We start from the raw sequence: 21121 nt of genomic DNA on the forward strand, positions 1-21121 counted from the left end.
TAATGATTGTGGGACTGGATCTCGGGGATGTGGGAGGGTGGTGGTACGGTAGATACTCTACATGTACTTATGATATGAATAAAAACTTCATGAATTGATCAAGCCTGTATCGTTGTACGGAGGCAGGGAATCTACTCTGGGCGTGTGTACGAAGATAACGAAGATTTGCGAAGAAAGAATACCACAAGCTAGATCTATATGTATTCCCGCAGAAAGACATTTCCGTGTCACTACACATCGCAAGCTTAACGTCTACTCCATTTAATCAGGTAACTGGGCATCCCGCTATCAGATACACCCTTACCCGCGATAACCATAACCACCTTATAGCAAATTCAGGGTTAGGTTTTCTAGGCACGGTGGTAAAAGACCACGGTATATAGACAGCCAGATGGTTGCAAGAGTGAGGTTCAATGCCTCTTCCATGTGGGACAGGGGCGGGGTGAGTGGTAAATATTTGCTTCTTGCAGCTAAGATTTCTATATATATATATATTTTTAGAAGGCTGGCACTACAAATTCATATGCCAAGATCACTTTCTATAAGGATACCCATACAAAAAGCCACCCAAACGTACCACAAAATCACCCAAACCATAAGAATATTCCTATAGCCAATTGTCCTTAAAACTCCATACAGAATTTCTGGGACCGGCCACTGGTGAACTAGCTACTGCAGTCAGTGCACCTTCCCCATCTAACACCTACCCGCCCGTACAGGGATGCAAGATGCATTGGAGATCTCCCACATTGCATAAAGTGCAGGTATGATGTAGTCTTGCGTGGATTGGGAAATGATCGTGCGGCGGAAATACGAACGTATGTACTGCTACGTTAGACAGAGAGAGCGTTTTGTACCGCATACATTGGACACAAGACACGTGAAACAGACACACTCTTCTGGCTGGTATATCTGCTGGCTATGGCTACATCACACAGGACACGGGTGTAAGCCACCTTCCATGATCTGGCCAACGTTGACGCTAGCTGATCACGACTCCTGGCTAACGTCGTCTAGATCTGCCTACATCGTACCGCCTGTCGTTTCTCACGCACTCTTCCACTACGAGGAACACAGAGCATCTTTCTTTACTGCGACATACCCCGCTTCTTCAGACGGAGAATAAAATGGACACAAACGAATTCGAGACCATCACCCCCGATGACAAGATACTCCACGACACTCCCGACGATGCCAAATCGTCGCCGACGACCCCCGCCTCCACCGCCGCTTCAGAAGGTAGGGCAACCATCCTCCCCTCCGGCACCGTCGACCCAGTCTACGAGGCAAAGGCCCAAGTCCTCAACAACGCCATGCTCGAGATTGGCTTCGGACGTTACCACAAGGCGCTATTCTTGGTTGCGGGGTTTGGCTGGATGTCTGATAACGTACGTTCTCCTCCCCCCACCCCCCCTTTTCTTGTGCAAATGGAGGCATTAGTTAACTTTGGGTGGGGGGTGTGGTGTAGCTCTGGCCGCAAGTCACGGCAATCATCCTGCCGGCGGTGGTGAACGAGTTGAGGCCGGAGAAGGTGGTGTATTTGTCGTTGGCGCAGACGCTGGGGCTGGCAGTGGGCGCGGCCGGGTGGGGGGTTGGGTCAGATATTATTGGGAGGCGGTGGGCCTTTAATTTGACTGTGAGTATTGTGTATAGTTGCGACGATTGGAAGTGGCTGACGTTTTGGTGTACGTGGTGGTAGTTGTTGATTACGGGGGTTTTTGGGCTCGTGGCGGGCTCGGCGCCGAATTTTGGGGCGTTGGCGGCGTTCGATGCACTCTGGTCGTTGGGGGTGGGAGGTATGTTCTTGGAGGGGGAGCGAGAGCTTGTGGGTGGGGGGTGGTTTGCTGATTGTTTCGGTAGGGAATTTGCCTGTTGATTCGGCGGTCTTTTTGGAGTTTATTCCTGGGACTCATCAGTACCTTCTCACAGTCATGAGTGTCTGGTGGGCGTTTGGGCAGCTACGTATGTAAGGCAATCCGTCTTTTCGTTGACGCAGCTGAGAGTGGAGAATAGTTGCGAGTGCTGTTGCTTGGCCTCTGATGGCGAATTTTGCCTGCGAGTCCTCGGAAGGATGTACAAAGTCTGCGAATATGGGGTGGCGGTATTTTGTTCTCACGTATGTATAATTAGACTGCTAAAGATCATGATGCATTTCGCTAACCTTGGTGGGAGTTAGAATGGGTGGTTTCACACTGGTTATGTTCTTTATACGATTCTTCGTGTTTGAGCTCCACGAGTCACCCAAGTTCCTCATGAGCAGGGGAAAGGACGCAGAGGCAGTCAAGTCCATCCATGCGGTTGCCAAATACAACAAGGTGGAAAGTACATTGACAGTCGAGCACCTAAGAAGGATAGATGCGGAGGCAGATAACTCTGCCAACACTAGAGGGCCGAGATATGCAACCATTGGCGCAGCGGTAGAGCGTAATCTGCAGCGGTTCAACCTCGAACATATTCGGTCCCTGTTTACAACGCCCAAATCGGCCTTCTCGACCAGCTTGGTGATTGTGCTTTGGGGCCTTATAGGACTAGCATGTAAGGACTACTCTATCGGGTTCATGTCTTAAACTAACGATATAAAGATCCGCTATACAATTCCTTTCTCCCATACTTTCTCGCGTCGCGCGGCGCCCAGATCGATGACGGATCACCATCCACCACATTCCGCAACTACCTCATCATCGCCGTCTGCAGCATCCCCGGCTCCCTCGTCGCCGGCCTCGCCGTCGAGCTCCCCCTCCTCGGCCGCAAAGGCGCCATGAGCATCTCCACCATCCTCTCGGGAATCTTCCTCTTCGCCAGCACGACCGCACGCACCTCCAACGCGCTCCTCGGCTGGAACTGCGGCTACGCGCTCTCCAGCACCGCCATGTACGGGATCCTGTACTCGTACACGCCGGAAATATTTCCCACGAGGAACCGTGGAACGGGGAATGGGCTCGCGGCAACGGCGAATAGGGTGTGTGGCATCTTTGCGCCGGTGGTGGCCATGTATGCGGATTTGGAGACGCCCGTGCCGGTGTATGTTAGTGGGGTGCTGTTTTTGGTGGCGGGGGCGCTGATGTTGGCGCTGCCGTATGAGACGGTGGGGAGGGTGAGTATTTGAGTTGCGAGTGTGGGGGTGGGAGTGGTGGGGGGTAGAATGGGAAGGAAAGGGCGGGAAAGAGGCGGAAAAATAGGTGTAAATCATTGGCAGAGTAGAGTAGAGTAGGCGGGTAGTACTAGTGGAGAGGTTTAATATACCCGGAGCTTCACGGAGGTTGTGCTTTTTCATTTTGGCTCGCGGTCTTCTTTCATGGAATCTTGGAGATAGGAAAGCATGTTGGGTAGCGAGTAAGTATTCTGTGCAAAACTACTGACCTCGCACGACTTTGGTACTATCCCAACGCGCACATCCGATGATAAATGTCCGGCTTATCATACATAGTCTATCACCGATGCCACCCGCGCAGCTAATCAATGTATACAACTCATCAGGTAACGTGAGCACATAACCTTTCGTAGAACACTAGACTACTCTGTGCAGATTAGATAGAATAAAAAGACACAAAACTACCAAGCCCCACCAGCAGCATAAACCCCATACCGCCGTTCTATGTAGGCTCATTGGTGCGTCGGGAGTGCATCATGAGATATCACTCGGTATTCGTTTAACTACAGTGTTAGAAATAAACAGAAATAAAGAATAGTAAATGCGGAAGACTGAGACTTTCTTAATTGACTTGCTTAACTATAATACAGGGGGCATATAAAGCCCTTATTTATACAAGAATATTGGGCCTAGAACAGGCTATATATGACTACATATTGACATATATACTGATACTCATATAAGTATTAGGACATTGCTCATAGGCTCGGAACACAATTCCAACATACAGCTTACCACATGTTATTGTTGTTAATTCATATCTTGTATGTATCTCGCCACAGGTAAGTCGCAGCTTATGACTCATCGTTATTTGCAACGACGCGGGGCAAAAGATATAAGGGATTTCGATCCCTATAAAGCGGACGAAGCTGCGTCCTTAAGCAAGTTTTGTCTTATTCCCGAATGGACCGAAGCGCCCAACCCGATCTACCAGAAAGACACCTATCTGGGCGAGATTTCTTAGATATACTAGCTCGACTAGCTCACGTTCACAACCAGCATCAAGATTCAACCTCTGTCATTCTTGTCTGGTGTCAAAGTGTAATGGGGCTATGGGTCAATGATCGGCCAATCATATCCGTGGGAAGAATCTGGGGATTTTACAATATAAGCAGTAGATTAGAGATCATAGGCGAAGAATTCGAGTCCCCGAGGTGGAAGTGAGACAAGGTATCGATGTTTAGTACGGGGTATCGCGTGTCATTTAATCATGAACTGCCACTCGGGGCTTGGCGACCAGGTATGGCGGGATCTACACTGAGCGAGCGAGAGGGAAAGGAATCAAGGCTTCGACACCAACCAAATCTACTCTACTCTAGAGTGCTACGAACGATACGAACTATTACCGGAACAGGACCACAGAGATAAGAATGAGGCCGTTTTAGCCAAAACACTTATCCCTTCATGGATGGGTGGAACTCTCAGATCCGCAGCCTGGACCGTGCGCGCACTTAGTCAGGTAACTTTCTTGCTTTTTGTGTGCGGTAACAGTAATACAGCCAATCAAAAATCAGCGCGAGTTACCAGATAGAGCTGGTTTTGGTTGGAAGAGGGAAGCTGCGAATTTGAGAGTTTCATCCATCCAAGGGGATAATATCTGATATGTAACCATCCACCATAGTTGGCCTTAATTGTCACACCATCCAAAAGAATAAGGTCTGTGGATGAATTAAGACAATTATTTTGGTTCGACCTGACACTCACTCCATTGGGTCGCTCGCTGCGCGCATGTTCAATGAAATGATCGACCGAGGAGGAGTAATGCCGACTCTAGGCATCCAGCCTTGGCACGGTATACAGCTGATGCTATATCACAGAAGCCATTATTAGTTGCTGATCCACGGATCCGCGAGCCCCGCTACTCGGGGCAAACGAGCTGGGCCTGATCCTTAAAGCCCATCCTCTTTCTTTCTTTCCCCCATCCTCGGACAGCGAGAAGTTCCATACGTCTCATATCTTCCCCCGGCCAGGTTGCGCCAGCATTGAAACCGATAATAACCACACCGACCCCGCCTTCGCGGCGGCTCTATTAGTTGTGCAAAGATGGAGTCCCCCGTGCGCAGCAGGCCGCCCTCCCCAGAAATCGATGTGCAAGCCTCCCACCCAGGCACTAGGGTATACGGAGTCATGCGAATAGGCGTTGCGACAGCTGTCAATGCTGGATCCGCTGCCTTCGGTAACCTGATTTCGAACTTTTCGCAAAGGCCGATCCGGGGGGATAATGCAATGCCGGCGGTGCAGGCACGGGTAAGGCCACAGGACTCGATGGCTCAGTATATGAAGGAGTGGGAGCAGAGGATAACGGTCTTGGAGGCGAGCAAGAAGCTGGCGCGGTGGGAGGCAGCGGGAGGGCACAGGACGGAGGGAGGGGAGCAGCAGCAAGTAGATGAAGCGGATGAAACGGATGAAGCGGATGATCAAGCGGGGAATGACGTTGAGATAAACTCCAGGGAGACAGTAAAGGGGCCGGAAGAGAGTGATGATGGGAAGTTAAGGAAAGATAGTGTTCACGGGAACGCATCAGAAGGCTTAGTGGGAGGGAATAAGCATTTGGGGGGTCCGGGCTCGAGTGCTGTCGAGGATATGCAAAGGGTTATAAACGTAGAGAGCACAGTCCATAATCAGGCAGGGCGCGAGCGGGAGGAAACAGAAAGGCCCGTGACATTAGGAATGAGCCAGGAGGGGCAGGAGCTTCCACCGTCGAGGCAAGAGGAGGACTATCAGCCATGTCGTGCAGAAAGCTCAACAGCTTCTACCAGCCCTCGAACTAACCCCGGCGAGTGTATTACCGACACGCAGTTCAACGCTGCAAGGGAGAAAATACAATACGATCGCCTTAAATATCACTTTGCCATCGTTGGAAAGGCCGGATCCGGGAAATCCTCGTTAATCAACGCCTTCCTGAACCGAAGATCAGGTGAACCGGGCGCTGCGAAAACTGGGGTGACAGGGACAACGAGTACTGAGATTTCCCGCTTTCAGAATCCAGAAGCTCAGCCCCCGTGGTCGTGGACAGTTTGGTTCGATGTCCCTGGTGTTGAAACATCGAGGATACCCCACTTGGAGTACTTTAAAAACCAGGGATTGTACGCTTTCAATGTCATCATTTTGTTAATCGGAGACCGCTTGGAAGAGTGCGACTGCAGCATCGTGTCTTCATGCGAGAAGCGTGAAATTCCGTGCATTATTGTAAGGTCAAAGTCGGATCAACACATCGACAACATGCTGAAGGAAAGAGAAGAAGAGCACCAACATACCTGTCCGGAATCCAGGGTTAAGGCTCGAGACGAATGTCGGGCTACATTCAGAGAGCAGACGCAAATGATGGTAGATGAAGCGCTACACGGGGCCGATCTAGGGTCCCAGAAAGTCTTCTGTGTTTCCAGGTTTGCTCTCAGGAGCGCGTATAATAATGGTACGCCCACATATGGAAATCCTCATGAAGACCAACTAGACGAGGAGGAGCTTGTGGACACTTTAAGATCGTTTGCTATGACTAGGCGGCACTTATATCAAGGTCCAGTAAACAATGCTCAGGTTCCATCGAATCAGGTACAGGTAAGTTTATAACCTCCAATTCTGCGCCCCATTGACTTTGGCAGCTCAATAATTCTTGGGGTTAGCGCCCGCCCGTACAGGCGATGAAGGATTATGTTACAGCGGTGGAAATAACGGCGGGGCGAACAACGGATGTGGAATCTCGTCACACACAACAAAACTTCTTGAGATGGGAGAAGCGTATCCTACGTCTCCCTCATAAAACAACTCAGGACACCGTAGAACATGAACTGAACTCGCGCTATCCACATCTCTCTTCGAGCCTTACTTTCCCCCCGCAAATATTGAATAACAACGTTGTACTTCTGAGCTTTCGGGCCGGCACAGCTATTCCGCCTCAGGTCGAGCTCTTTGGAGTAACGCTGCCGGTTATTATGCATGTTCCGAGAGGCCCCACTGCTGGAATTCGTGGAGCTACTAGTTCTCGGAATACGCATGCCCCGGACTATCCGGGTCGTGGCCGAGGAGGTGATGCCCCGGACTATGCGGGTCGTGGCCGAGGAGGTGATGCCCCGGACTATGCGGGTCGTGGCCGAGGAGGTGGTGGACGCGGTAGACCAGTACGCGGTCATCCTGATCGTGGTGGTCGTGGTGGTTATGGTGGTCGTGGCGGTCGTGCTACCTACGGTGGGCGCGTTACTCGGGGTGGATGGGGTGGATGGGGTGGACGGGGTGATAGGGGTGGGCAAGGTGAAGGTAGTGAATCTAGCTAGTGTGAGAGGTGGATGAGGTGAACAGGGCCGGAAATGAGGCGGCAATCACATGTATCCTTGGTTTTTGGGAGAACGTGAAGGTGGATCTTGCCACGATATATTAATGTACACAGTTTGATGATAACACGTTGCGTCGAATATTATGTGTCGGAATGTTCTTGACTTCCCGATCAGGTTTGATTTGGCCGGAGTCTCTTTTAATCCGTTGTGTGCGCTCTCCTTCGGTGCTTTTTGTGTACTGAGCTGGAGGTTAAATTGGTGATAACTTTTTTTAAATGCATACTACATATGTGATTGGCTCTTATATTCGGCTGCTAGTTACTGCGTCCTCTAGTGTCCTCTACTCATCTAGCAGACAACGCTTCGTGTGAGTAGTTCCTGTTGAAACCAAGTCAGGTTTACTTCTGGTCGCCTGGTAGATGTTGATACTCCCATCTCCTAACCAGAGAACTCTAGGTTAAGGTCAAGTTATTGGGAGATTTACCAATAGTGCTGCGCTACTAGGTTCTGGCTAAGATTCTACTGTAATGGGCTCTTTGCTTAATTCATCAACTGCAATCACTTCCTCGGAGGGCAAATAACTAGAGCGCTGACTACATTGAATGATAAAAATGTAGCTCGCACACGCTAGTTGAGTGGTTACTATGGCATCATGTAATATCACTCGACCACACTGAGGCCTAAAACAAGAACGGCCCTCTCTACACATGCACACCATCACCGGCTTCAGCAACCTTTAGCCCAGACCGCTGAAATGACCGTCAGGAAGTAATCTTTAATTTCTTAAATACATATATACCTATAAACATAATTAAGCATACAAGGACGTAATAAGGCTGTCTACGTTGGCTATATCTCAAGCGTGTGTCACGGCTCATAGCACTTTCTACTGACGTCTTTTTATTACATGGGTGGTTAAGGATTACAGTACCTAGGAACACGGACTGTAGCTGCCGTCTTTGTCGCCTGTGTGGAGTCACGCTAAGCCTGATATGGTAAGATGCGAGCTAAGGATAGAATGTGAGAACGTTCTCTACAGTACCAAAAAACGGGGTGTTTTTCGTGCCGTGAGACTGCGGTGTTTGGTTGGATGCCGTACCCTTGTAGTATTCTTATAAGCACTAGCATTGGCGGGGTATTTCGGGTGGCGGACTAGTATTGCTATGGTATTCTTTTCAAATGCCGCACTCCTGCCGCACTGGTACTTGTCTTAAATAGGTACATTCAAAATTGTCATGTACGCAAAAAAAAAATGTATTCTCACGATGAAGCATCACAAGATTCTCAACCACACATCACATGAACCTCAGTCACAACAATTAAATCCATCACCATCTCTGTGGATATTTATCTAGCATCAGAGGGTTAGGAAGACTTGGGGAATACTTTTTAAAAATAATTTTTCCTTTCCCCCTGAGATTTCGATCTATCACATGTACAGTTCTGCCAGTGGTTCAAGCCATAATTTTCCTCAGAGTTGGTGATAGCAATCATGATGGCGATGGCTACGTGACATGTGTGGTGGTGATGGTAGAACACCTATATAGCTATACTATGGTGTTGAACCGCTAGGTGGTAGAAGCGGACATAGTACTAGGGGGGGGGGGGGGGCGGACAGGCGGACAACTGTCAGTTAGCAGGAGTAACCTAGACAGTGACAGGCAATGGTAGTCCTGCAGCAGTGCTACGGCAGTCTTCCTAATACTCTGATCCCAATGAATGCCGAATTATCTCCGTATTGGCCAAGCAATGCGGTATTCTAACAAATACCGCACTACTGCCGTAGCACTACGGTACCGAAAACACCCCGATTTCTGCTACTGTACTTACATGCAGCTAGTATTTCCTGTATGTATCGTCCTAATCCGTCACACTATCGATATCTATGCGCCTGGAACATCAGAAAATTCTGAACGCCTATACAAGAGAGGGTACCAGTGAAAGGATAAGATTATTCTGGAGTCTTAGGATGGTATTTTGCCTGCGATGTTAATTATTACTCGGCGTCCTCGAATCGAAAATTAAAAGATTGGTTGGTTGCATGATGAGTAGGCCACGCGCACGGGTCAAGGTAAAGGAACATCAGTGTTTTCTCCCCAAGTAATTTCATTTGCTAAGCTTAAGGTCTCCTATTTCTTACTAAATAAAAAGCTCCATCAGGCAGCTGGAAGAGATGACTCCCCCACATAAGAAGAAACAAACATGCTCCATTGGGCAGCAAGAATAGATAACCCCTCTAAAGAACGAAAAACAAACATGATCAATAGCCGTTGGTGGGAACTTGAACGAAAGATTCAAGTATTAGGGGAAAAGTAGCTGAAATCCTCGGGGGCTAACCACTCCACCAATCGCCTCATGATTAGGTCTTCTTAAAGTACCATCTAGCCCTCGGGGAAGTGCTCTTCTCGTCGCCGATGACGTTGATGATATACTGCTTGGTGTCAGTGGTAGCAGTCATGTAGAGATGAGGCTGCATCACACTACACACTACAAGGGGTCTAACCGTTGAAGAAAGCTTAGTGAGTAAACAGACGATATAAAGGATCTTAAAGTGACATACCCTTGGTCTAGTTGTTGAATCCTCCATCTCTGGTTCGGCCCGTCATGGGCTGCAAAAGTAATGATGTTAGTCCCCGGGGAGGCATCGCCTCCATAAAGGTCTATAACGAGTCCCGAGTTCATGTGCGTAATCTCGTAGGCGCTATCCGATGGGTGAAATGTAACTCTCCAGAGGGAATACCCCGACTCCATAGCCTTGATACTATTGTCAATCGAGGCCAGGGTATGATCACGATGCTTGTCGTTTGAAATCAAGTAAACGCCGTCGTGGAGTGGTCGAAAACCCATCTGAGAAAAGGGCATGAGTTAGGTTTCTTTACTAATCATTGTAGATACTGGGGAAGGCTTATGAGGCCTGTACTTCTAAGCTATAAAGTTACTATTGATTGAAGATAGAGAAGAGCAGATAAAGGTTGAAGTCGATTGTTGGCTGTAGTAGTGTAGTGCGCATTTGAATGATGATAGAAGGTAAGAAAGCGCGGTGATGTGCCACCTTATTCTCAGGTAGTACCGATTGAGGCTTCGATAGAGCCTCGGGGTCGGTGGTGGGATTTTTATCTACTATGTACTAGAATAATGATTTTCCGAGGTTCTTGCAGTCTGATTGGTCGATAGCGAGAACCCCTAGCCCTGACTGACTCCTGCATGGCAACCGGTCCACCCCACCATCTTCTACTATGTACTAACTAGAATAATGTTGTCCGAGGTCACTGCATGGCAACCGGTCCACCCCACCAAAACCTATTACATTGCTGAGCAACGGAAGCTCTACGGTTCACGCCCTAATATTCATTTAAAAAGGGGTCTGTATAATTATAATACGATCAATTTAATAATATGTATAATATGACTGGGAGTAGTGGGAGGACGAGATATACGAGGTGGACGATGTGGATGAGGTGACGAAGTGGAGGAGGTGGAAGGCGGTGGAGGTGGAAGGGTTGGAGGAGGTGGAAGAGTTGGAAGAGGTGGAGTGGAGGGTGTAAGGCGGAGGGGGACTCAGAAGGCGGAGAGGGTGGTGGAGGCGGGTGGAGGAAGCTGGATCGGGGGGGACTGAGGGCAGCGGGAAGGCGGTGGAGATGGTGGAAGTTGGAGGGGCGGGAATTGGGGGGGGGGGGGGGGGGGGAAGGTACACTGGAAAGGGGGGGGGTGCACTGGATCCATGGAAGGAGTCCCCTCAATCAATATCAATATTTAATACCCATTAATACTCATAATCCAACAACTCGCGGTCGCGAGGTGGCACACCCCTAGTATATATGTATGAAGAGGATCAAGCGATGTTTATGTAAGTGAGAGACGTGTTCCCACTCACGTGAACAGCTGTATATATATGTACTGCCACAATCACAGCAGTGTGACCTGATGGGTGGCTAATATATCCGTGTGGTTACAAGTGGTTAAGGGTTGTGTGGCGCTGCCGGTGCCATCACCTGTCAGGGCACATCCTTAGGTACATATATGTCATTTACGTCCGTGGATTCATTTACTTCTACCTACACACTACTTGTAGTGAAATTAAGTATTGTCTTAATTAATATTGCGCTGGCAACTATTCAACCTTACCAAACTTGAGACTTTATAAAACTACAATTAATAGCTAAAACTGAGTGTATTAAAGTCATAGTCATTTTTATGCTCAAAAGTAATTATCTCCTGGTTTAATTATCATGGTTATTGTGGTGGTTGGTAGACCTAAGGAAATGGTGAGGTCGATGGTTACTATCGCGAGAGACAATTAATTATACTTAATTTCACCACAAGTACACTATGACGTTCATTCATATATAAGCTTTAGTGTGGTCCACGATCGATGCATCGACGTTTGGGGACTTGCCGCGAGGCCTTTGCCTCGAGGGAGCTCAAGGCATGGGGTCGACGAGGCGGGCATGCGCCTCGAGGCAAACTCTCTTGCTCGCCTCGAGCCGCTCGAGGTTTAGGTAATCATAGTGTTATTGGCGTATATTCAGTCGGATTGCAATTGATGTTACCGATAGGAAGTTAGGAATATTGGAAGTATAGTATTCCCTACATTTATGTTCCTGTACTATCACAAAAAAATACGACTTCGACAGATCTAAATATAGCAACTATCTGCCTCGAGCTAGCTCGAGCACCTCGAGGCATCGCCCATTTTGCACGAGCAAAAAAAGACATCATGGACCACACGAGGCAGAGGCGCCTCGAGCACTTGTCTCTGCTTGCCTCGAGCAGCCTCGTGGACCACACTTAATTATTAAGCTTATAGCTGCATATATGCTACATATATAACAATCCCCAACGTATGTGAGAAAGGGAAGTTTATATATGCTCCCAGTGTACATGCCCCTCATAGGTATCGGCTATAGCTATACTATCAGGAATATGTTATTCGTGGAGATATCAGAGTAATAAGATTGAGCCTTCTCATAAATCGGTCATGCACCTTAATTCTCAGGGATCCGTTTACCACCACATATACATACATATCAATTAATGAGACCCTGAATTTAGTTCCCGCGTTCTTAACTTACCGCCGAGTGATATTATATGCCTCATACCCGGTACCCAAGAATCGATGTCATATAGTAAGTAAAAATAGTTATATATCCATTAGCCGACAATACAGATTAGTACCTCGCCCAAAGATGTAGGGTGAGTCAGAGAACCACTGTATATATCAAAGTCGAAATCTCCAAGCTGTCCCGTGGCTCGTATTATTAGCGCTCTTGCCATGGTGCCACTAGGGGGTGGGTCCGGAATGTTACCTATAGACCTTTTTATAACTTTTCTAGTAAATCCCCACTTGCCACCTGCGCCAAACTATGTCAAAGATTATTCTGGAAATCTTGTTCGTGTGATAGCTATAGAATGAGCGAGCCCTCGCAAAGCAGGGGATGCAGCACTAATGTAGAGGCCAAAATATTGCAAACTCTAGTGCCCTTGTGCATATGGTGCTCGTCTCTAATGCACCTCTCTTAATTTCGCCACGTCATGATATATATATATAAGACTATTGAACCCGAGGGATCAGGCATGATCGTACCTTCTTGGCAATTCCATTTATTTACGTGCGTCAAGTAGGAATATCTGATGGATGAACAGTCCCTGGTCATAGTTGTTGAGATTATAGCCTCATGCGTTGTAGTGGCAGTACTTCCCTGCGCATGCGAGGTGGAATGCATGGGGATGGAGGGCTCGCACTATATCTTTCCTTCTACTCTCGTTGTCTCTTTTCCTTCTGCTCTCGTTGTCTCTTCTCGTCACATAGAGAGAAAGTCAACTACCATCATTCATCAAAAGCTCTATTCTTTCAACAATGATCACTTGAGTTCTAGAATATCAAACCGATCAACTAGGACCGATCCTTATCATCTTTCATCGCAGGTTAGGGAGATGGATCTATATACATCATAAGTAGAACGAGAACGCTCTTGACGTACAGCAGAGCGCTGGTGAGGCTTACAAGTATTAGGTGCTAAGAAATAAAATCGAGGTAGCTAGAATACTCCTCACCAAGGACATTCTTAGTGCCAAGATCGGGTGATATGCTACGACTGCAATAGAGAGTATTTGCCAACCGTCAATTTCGACTATTGAGGCTTCAAACTTGACAGTTGCGGGAGGCAAAATTGACAGTTCCCCTCAGTGGCCAAATCAATCCGGTTAATGCATGCACTAGATAAGCGAATAACAAATGCACAAGAGCACAAGATAAACCAATTAACAATGGAGATATTGATTAAATACTTAACTCATTGCATATAACCCGGATATTATAGCAATGTCTGATGTACAAGAATGGAGATAATATAAAAGCAGTCTAGCTATCTACCGTAAACAGAAGGCGAATCGTGCCCTAGAGAGGCGCGAGCATGATTGCGTGCAAGAATTCGACGATTACGTCCAAGTGCTCTCCTGTACCGCGCAACATACGCCCGAAGGATATCCGTACTCATTTGAAAAGTCGTATTTTCTCCAACAGAGGGTGGGGGCTTACTCCCGTATATATCGCACCTGTGGATTACGATTTTAGGCCCGGGACCATCGCATTGGCTATCATTACTGTAAGAGGAATCATCACTATCGTCCTCGCGAAAGGCCTTTACTCTCGCGGAATCTCGCTGCGTCATGTCTTCTAGAGGCTTGAAGATGTCAGCTAAACATGTTACCATTTCTACATGTAGCGATGCCGATTTTGATATAGATCATGTGACCCATTACTCTCATCAAACTCTAAGCCTTCACACCAACACGCTAGTGCAATATAAAGGGATTATACACGATATTTTGGTCGGTATATGTCCCATAGCCATTCTCATCTCTCTGGATGACTTCTATTGAGATGCCAAGATCACCGACCCAATAATCGTCCTCTGGATCCTCTAAATTACCCCGCGGAACAATGTTTTCAACACCGTTTGTCCCACGAATCAGAGGTGCCGTCTCATTGATAATCATCAACACGACAACTTGGCATATGCTCGAAGATTCCAGCCAGAAATCAGCCTTTCTCCTGGCGTGCTCAGCAGTCTCTGAGAATGCCACCTCCACGACGAAGTTTGGCAAGGTGACACCAAGAGTTTGAATGGACGCATCAGGGGCCTTGCGAGATCCCTCGTGGACACCTTGGAAATCGACAAATTCTGCCTTTGTTATTGGTATATATGGAGAAGACTATGACGGTGAGAATATTACCCATAGAATAGTTACGGGTAATCCGACGATACCAATGTCTGTCCTTGACGAAGCCCAAATCCTTCATACGCCTAATCTCACACTCCAACCAAGCCTGAACGCATTCATGCACTGGGCTTGGCATCTTGCGAAACACAAGAAGTCTATCTTTGCTGAAATACTCGAAACTAAGACCGTGCCTCTTGCATAAAGAGTCGAGCTCGACGGTCTTGCTGTAGATTTGTGAGGGGGAGACTTGTGCCAGTGTGATCATATAGGAACCACTCTTCTTAGGCCAGCGTTGGATACCTAAGTTAGCTCTTTCGAGTAGTGTGTAGCCTTGATTAACTGTTAGCAGGGCTGACATGATGAAGAAATATCTAAACGTGTGCGGGGGTCTGTTGTTGTTGTGCGAATGGACGGTCGCGCGACGTGTGAGGAAGAGGATGTTCGAGTTAGGGTGTGAGGCATGTATGGTCGTTTAAATAGGATGTGGCGCGAAAGCTAGGTGTGATGATTGGTGGCAACTTCCCAATCAGTTCAAGTAACGCTGTGGTTTTAACTTCACCCTTACCACCAAAGTAGTTAGTATCGTTGATCCTCAATTCTCTTGACATATAGTTGAACTCTCACTGACGTTCTATATAGTCCCAAAAGCCCAGCGCTTTGTTTCGTTTCGCGTTTCGTTTGTAACTTTTGCTGGTGGCTCTGCTACTTTCCAGTCCTTCCCCCTCAGGACAAGATTTCAAATCACAACGGATGCCGTTAACCAGTACCGCCAGTGAGGAGGGACTTTTTCCCGGGTGTCGCTGCTGATACAGGAGCGCACTTGAGGCAAAAGTCTTTGCTTAGGCAATGACTATGGTTCATCGGGAGTGGTTGTGGATGATTGAATTGCGGCGAGAATAAAATTCCGCAAGGATAAAATTCCGCAAGAATAAAATTCCGCAAGATTTGTGTGTGAAAATGCTATTAATTGTAAGAAAGAAGAAGAAACAGTGCAGCCATCAGTACGCCCTCTTCCTATGAAATCCTCTACGAGGGTCCAACATAGCATCAGTGAAGTACAGGTATTCTTAGCGAAGACCCGCAAGTATAATTCGATTTATGTAGGTACGTACATTTAACCTCCACGTAGCTACATACCTACTAACATGCACCTACCTGTGAGTAGTCGCCCAATGTAGGATATCAAGGTTCATAATCGGGTTCTCAGTATTAACACAGTGCACAGCGTACAACCCCCGGCTCTTTAATCGGTATTCCCTTTGGGGGGGGGGGGGGGGGGGGTCGGGTAGAAGTAGACACTCACGCATATCCAGGCGGTTCTTGTGTGTCGCTGGGCATGTGCAAGAATGTCTGCCCGTCTAGTCTTCCTATCATTGGCTGCACTTCTTTGAAAGCTTCTGGGGGCGTCAGGGGATTGGATTGGGCACGCTCGAGTGACATGTAGTTGGCTGATTGTTAGTTACATGTCATTCTACCAGTATGTTTCCACCCGTTCCCCGACATGGCTGATCACGAGAGAGCGTTAGTGCAACTATATTCGCAATACTTTGCATTTCTTATTGTTCTGTACCGGCGTTTATGGTTGGTTCGCGCTCTGTGGAAATATTTCCCACAGCACCTGTCTTTACCCCGCATACCGTTCATATCAATCGTCTATCTCGAAAAACCATAGGGATGCCCCTCAGGTACCCCGTGTTCCTTTATTATGCCCGTTTAATTATGTATTGCATACATGCCTCGTTTCTTGACCCAAAGTATTTTTCACTCACCTTCAATGACGAGACATGCCGGCAGCCGATAGATTAGATTTGCTGCAGAACTTTAGCTCAGTGAGATAGGTATTCTACCGCTTTGGCAGGTTTATCTTCAGTTTCAAGTTAGCCGGGCTAATATAAGCTTATACTGACTCTCTTATGCAGATGACAAACGCGGAGGTTTTGAGGAGTTGGCTAGAAAATCAAGTTGCCCACGTTCTTCTTCCTAGCACCGAGTGATGCAGTATGTTTGCGCATCACCACGTGCACTGTAAGCGGTACATGCACCTCAAGGGCACAGCGCAATCTAAGCAGGCATGGTATTTCGTAGAAATGCATTAGCGGCTTGCTTGAGAGGAGGATATCGCTCGACAGAAAGAGAGGCCTAGCTATGCAGAGGTTTGTCTTGACTCGACCCATTGCTTTAATCTTGAAATCCTATCAGTCTCATGATCCGAGGGAGGGCTGGCCCGATTTCCTAGGCTGCTATCTATTGAGTATCCTAATTGATTGGTCGCGACTAATACTCCTTCCTGGTCGGGCTGTAGTGAATTGCCGGTTCAGAAGCTGGGGGGGTTAGAGTCCGGCTCCCCATGAGACCAGTTAGGTTAATAATAACCGGTATCAATCGATGGGACGAAGGTTGGGCTGAGACGAGCACTGTCGCGGGGAGGTATTCTCCTCCCTTTCCATCTGACCTTAGCTAGAGCTAGCTAGGTACATAGTCGGACTCGGGGTTTGTAGCTACCGGCGGGTAGCCCTGCGCTAACGCCTAGGTCCAAAAATGGGGAAAAACTCGTGACCTAGTGAATTGGGTCGAGTAGCCCATCGTCGAATTATTTGTTCTTGCGCAAGGCTCGTTTGAAGAGAATATCGGGGAGGGGCGTCGAGATAGAGTAGAAAGATTAAGCGAATCGACCTGTCGGGCTTGGCAGCGATTCCTCGTTTAGCGGATCGCCGCAGGGAACACACACACGCCTGAGCTGTTTGGGTCTAGCTTTCCCGTCATTCCTTGGCGTATCACCTGGTTAATCTTATCAGATCATCTCTTGGCGCATTTCTAGCCACCCAGCCACCCGTTTGTTTCCATCCCCGCCTCCCTTTCCCCTTCAACCTTCCTCAAGACCACGACATGTCCATCTTCCCCCCCCCCCCGCCTGTCACCGATGGCACAACTCGGTCCATCTAGGGCTATGACTAAGTCGCTCTCTCTCTTGCGCCTTTCCTCTCCTCTCTTTTTCCTTCCTTCCTCTCTTCTCTTTTTCCTTCCTTCCTCTCTTCTCCTCCCCCTCGCTTAGAGCCATCATCGTGCCAAGCTTAGCCAAGCCAGGCATCTCCCATCGCCAATCAGGTCCATAATGTCAGCCAGGCAAACCTGTTTGTTCCCCCCCATCCCTCGCCCTCTTCTCCTCTCGCTTCCGCTAACGGCAGGGCAGCCCACAAGAAGAACTCGAAATACTTCAACTCCCCTCCAAACAGATGGAATCTCATCGACTTCTTGAAGTACCGACACCCCCGGGACGCGACGCGTCGCAAGATTGCCGATTCTTGGATTAAATCGTTGGAGAGTATTGCGGCCTGCAACGGTCGCTGCCATACCGACGAGGGGCGTGAGAGGGCGGAGACGTTGCTCAGTCGGTATAGAGAGGTATATATATACATTCGTTAATCCTTCCTTTGCTCTCTAGCCTCCTGTGACACCACGTTGCTGGACAAGCCCGGACAACCTGATAGCTTGTCCGGCTCTTCGTCCAGCATCGGTGCCGATCGTCGAGATGACCTGTTAGCTTGTCTTGACGGACCCCTCCCTGTTCTTCCCTCCCCTCCCTTCACTACACAACGTCTGCCCAGAATCCAGAAGCGGGACCTGTTAGCTCCCGTGACTGACACCATGTTGCTGGACTGGCCCGGATAACCTGTTAGCTTGTCCAGCCCTTGTCCAGCGTCGGTGCCCACTGCCCAAGATGACCTGCTAGCTTGTCTTGATGCGGTGGGGTTGATTCGCTCTATACCCTCGCACTCTCCCCTCCCCCCTCCTCTCCGCCCCCATAATGTTCAATGCTCCGCCTCTCTTTCCTACCCATTGCAGGTCTGGTGCATACCGGGCCTCAATGGGTGTGGACGTGCTGCCTGCTAAATTTATGTAGAGAGACTCATCGGACCGAAAATACGCCAAAATATGGACCTCCCTCAAGAAGTCGACAGAGCGGCCATCGCCAACCCCTGCGACGATCAATTATGCGCCTGTTTTCCAGAATGGCGGCAGTGCGCCTCTGTTCCAGAATGGTGGCAGCGCACCGGTTTTCCATACTGCAGGTACCGCTGCACCTGTCACTATCAATAACAAAGATGCCGATCGCAATCTGTCTTCGCCGGTGCCATCTAATAAAGAGGATGGTGAGGAAGAGGCAGCGATAGACGAGTGGGAACTGTCAGATACTGTAGCCGGGGAGGAGGATGAGGATGAGGAGGATGAGGGTTATACAGATGAGGAGGACGATATCAGCGATAAGGATTCACCCCCACATATTGTAGCGTTCCAAAAAGCCTATCGCAAGACCGAAGGCCACCGGTGGAGGCTGTCAACTGGCCGGGATGTCGAAACCGTCCTCTTCTCTAAATTCCATGCAGCTGACGGTGCTGGTTTTCACGCGAACCTGGCATTGTCTTTTATTCTCGATTTGGGTGACGACGACGACGACGACAACGTTTGTAAACGCTGGTTTTCGGACGAGGAGTGGTTGGAGATCAAGGCCACTACTCCACCACTCTCGAGCGAAGGGTTGATGCCATTATTCAAGAGTTTTGACCGGTTCGATGGGGCAAAGACAGTTTCGGAATTCAGACATCGGGTCGACACCACGCGGTATAAAGAAGATGGCGAAGTCTACAACCGCGAGAAGCATTACGACCTATGGTCCGCAGATTTGGCGGTGCAGCATATCCTTGGCCTTTGGGAAGATCCTGACCAGCCCCTTCGGGCACCTCAACTCGAAGACACCCTCTCGAGCTGTCTATGGACACATATAATCGACCATCCACTTCTAGGGCTAGCCGGAGTCCAAATGATCCATAAGGAAAGTTCCTGCCGCTCCACCGCCCGGCGGAAAAACCGCCACCGCACACTGCCGACACAGCGACAGCTCAGTGGCCCGAAGATGGACGGCATCATCCGCTCCATCAAGGACCACAGCGAGGAATTCGGCGCTATGGAGGTCGCCTCGTCCTTCGGCAGCGTGGGCACAAAGTCTACCAAGCTGCTAATGGACACCAACAAGCTGATCAAGACATTGCGGGATATGCTTTTCGCGCTGCATCAGCGCGTGAACTTCGACCCGGCAGTTACTGGGAAGCTACAGGTGGTGGGGATCATGTGTGCGGGGTTGCAAGTCCAGTTCCTCAGGCTGTACTGTAAGGGACATGTTTCTGTCCTGGTGCGGGAGCGCATAGAGGAGGTACCTGTGGATTGCTTGGAGTTTAAGGGCTTGAAGAGACTGCTGGTTAAGTTTGCGATGATGAAGGTATGGACCCGTGAATACCCACTCTATTCCTATCGTCCCTATCTAACTGAGGGCTTGTAGAAAACAATTGCGCAGTCAGTAAGCGCGGTCAGCGAGCGCTGTCCTGCGGTCAGTACTGCGGATGAGAGGGTCAGGAGCGATGAGGAGAGACTGCAGGAACTACTTTCTGGGAAGGTTAAGGATTGTAGGCCGAAGTTGGATTGGGCGGGGGATTCGCCGCCTCCGGACCGGTAGGCGCCGTAGGATTGCGGGATGGTTTGGCGGCTTTCTCTTGTCGTATTGGATCTCGGAGGTTTCTATACTGTAGCATCGCTGGATATACTGTTTTCCCAATTCCTACAAATTGAAAATATTGGCATCTACGCATCCGAAATTTATGCCCTGAATATATATATTTGCGACTATTAAAATGCCCGCTCAAACACCCACTGTATCTGAAATCGCCCCTGACTCCATACTTCAGCACGCGATTTAAAAGCTACCACCCGTCTAAGCTCACTCCAACCCACCACTCCCGCTAGAGAACTATTACCCAGATCTCGTCTTATCTTATTTTATTATCTTCTCTCCAAGGCCTAGCTATGGATTCTCGCGCAGTTTGACGATGCACTAGTCACAGTCACAGCGATAACCACTATTCCAAATCATTGCCATGGGGTAGACATGAAAAGTCTTGAATCATAAAGGGGAGGGAGGTGTCTGCTTACACTTCGTACTATACGGCGCGAGACCTCCTTTCCGGACAGATATCTCGTTGATACTCTCGCAGCCGTGACCCCGGGGGTGCTTCACGCCCTAGCCCATGGTAGGTAACGTCGCACCTCACCAGCGAGACACGAATTATCACTCGACTAGACGAGTGAGAACCTATGATATGATCTCCAACTCCATCAGTTTTTTTTTTTTTTCGTCTTGTACAACACGATTTGCGAGAGGATCTATGCCGAGGATGCTTCGAAGATTGTCTGTTTAGATAGCCCATATCGGTAAATAGCCACGTTCCTGTAGGCTTGTAGGTCACGCTGTATCACTCGGATGTTTCTTTCCTTGACAGTAATACAGGCTAGTATATTTCCATCACATGGTAGGACGTGCTATTTCAGCCGCCACACGAAGTTCCACCGCCCTTTTAGGGCCCAGTAGATTGCAGTGGCCTGTGAGGCCCTATACACCCTCCCGTGTGTAGTGCTAGGTATCAAC

The 21121-nt window shown here is 48.7% G+C and overlaps 5 protein-coding genes across 5 annotated transcripts; 3 read left to right on the forward strand and 2 right to left on the reverse strand.

Annotated features, from left to right (window-relative positions):
• Positions 1-1127: 1127 nt before the first annotated feature.
• Positions 1128-3106, forward strand: H6S33_003372 (uncharacterized protein; the record flags this gene model as incomplete). Its single annotated transcript, XM_044835113.1, has 7 exons — positions 1128-1388; positions 1469-1636; positions 1700-1796; positions 1861-1962; positions 2014-2116; positions 2177-2535; positions 2583-3106. 7 exons carry the CDS (start codon positions 1128-1130, stop codon positions 3104-3106), a joined length of 1614 nt encoding a protein of 537 aa, XP_044691733.1.
• A 2088-nt stretch (positions 3107-5194) lies between these two features.
• Positions 5195-7883, forward strand: H6S33_003373 (uncharacterized protein; the record flags this gene model as incomplete). The annotated part of the gene is made up of 5 exons (XM_044835115.1): positions 5195-6709; positions 6775-7177; positions 7250-7405; positions 7757-7789; positions 7879-7883. The coding sequence occupies 5 exons, from the start codon at positions 5195-5197 to the stop codon at positions 7881-7883; spliced, it is 2112 nt and encodes a 703-aa protein (XP_044691734.1).
• Positions 7884-9781: 1898 nt separating this feature from the next.
• H6S33_003374 (uncharacterized protein) lies at positions 9782-10284 on the reverse strand (the record flags this gene model as incomplete). The annotated part of the gene is made up of 3 exons (XM_044835116.1): positions 9782-9853; positions 9902-9920; positions 9983-10284. The coding sequence occupies 3 exons, from the start codon at positions 10282-10284 to the stop codon at positions 9782-9784; spliced, it is 393 nt and encodes a 130-aa protein (XP_044691735.1).
• A 3933-nt stretch (positions 10285-14217) lies between these two features.
• On the reverse strand, positions 14218-15004 carry H6S33_003375 (uncharacterized protein; the record flags this gene model as incomplete). The annotated part of the gene is made up of 2 exons (XM_044835117.1): positions 14218-14606; positions 14659-15004. 2 exons carry the CDS (start codon positions 15002-15004, stop codon positions 14218-14220), a joined length of 735 nt encoding a protein of 244 aa, XP_044691736.1.
• A 2754-nt stretch (positions 15005-17758) lies between these two features.
• H6S33_003376 (uncharacterized protein) lies at positions 17759-20155 on the forward strand (the record flags this gene model as incomplete). Its single annotated transcript, XM_044835118.1, has 4 exons — positions 17759-17777; positions 17837-18048; positions 18548-19921; positions 19982-20155. The coding sequence occupies 4 exons, from the start codon at positions 17759-17761 to the stop codon at positions 20153-20155; spliced, it is 1779 nt and encodes a 592-aa protein (XP_044691737.1).
• Between the last annotated feature and the right edge of the window lie 966 nt (positions 20156-21121).

Source organism: Morchella sextelata (genome assembly GCF_020137385.1).
Source record: "Morchella sextelata strain SCLS chromosome Unknown scls_15, whole genome shotgun sequence".
NCBI classification, from domain to species: domain Eukaryota; kingdom Fungi; phylum Ascomycota; class Pezizomycetes; order Pezizales; family Morchellaceae; genus Morchella; species Morchella sextelata.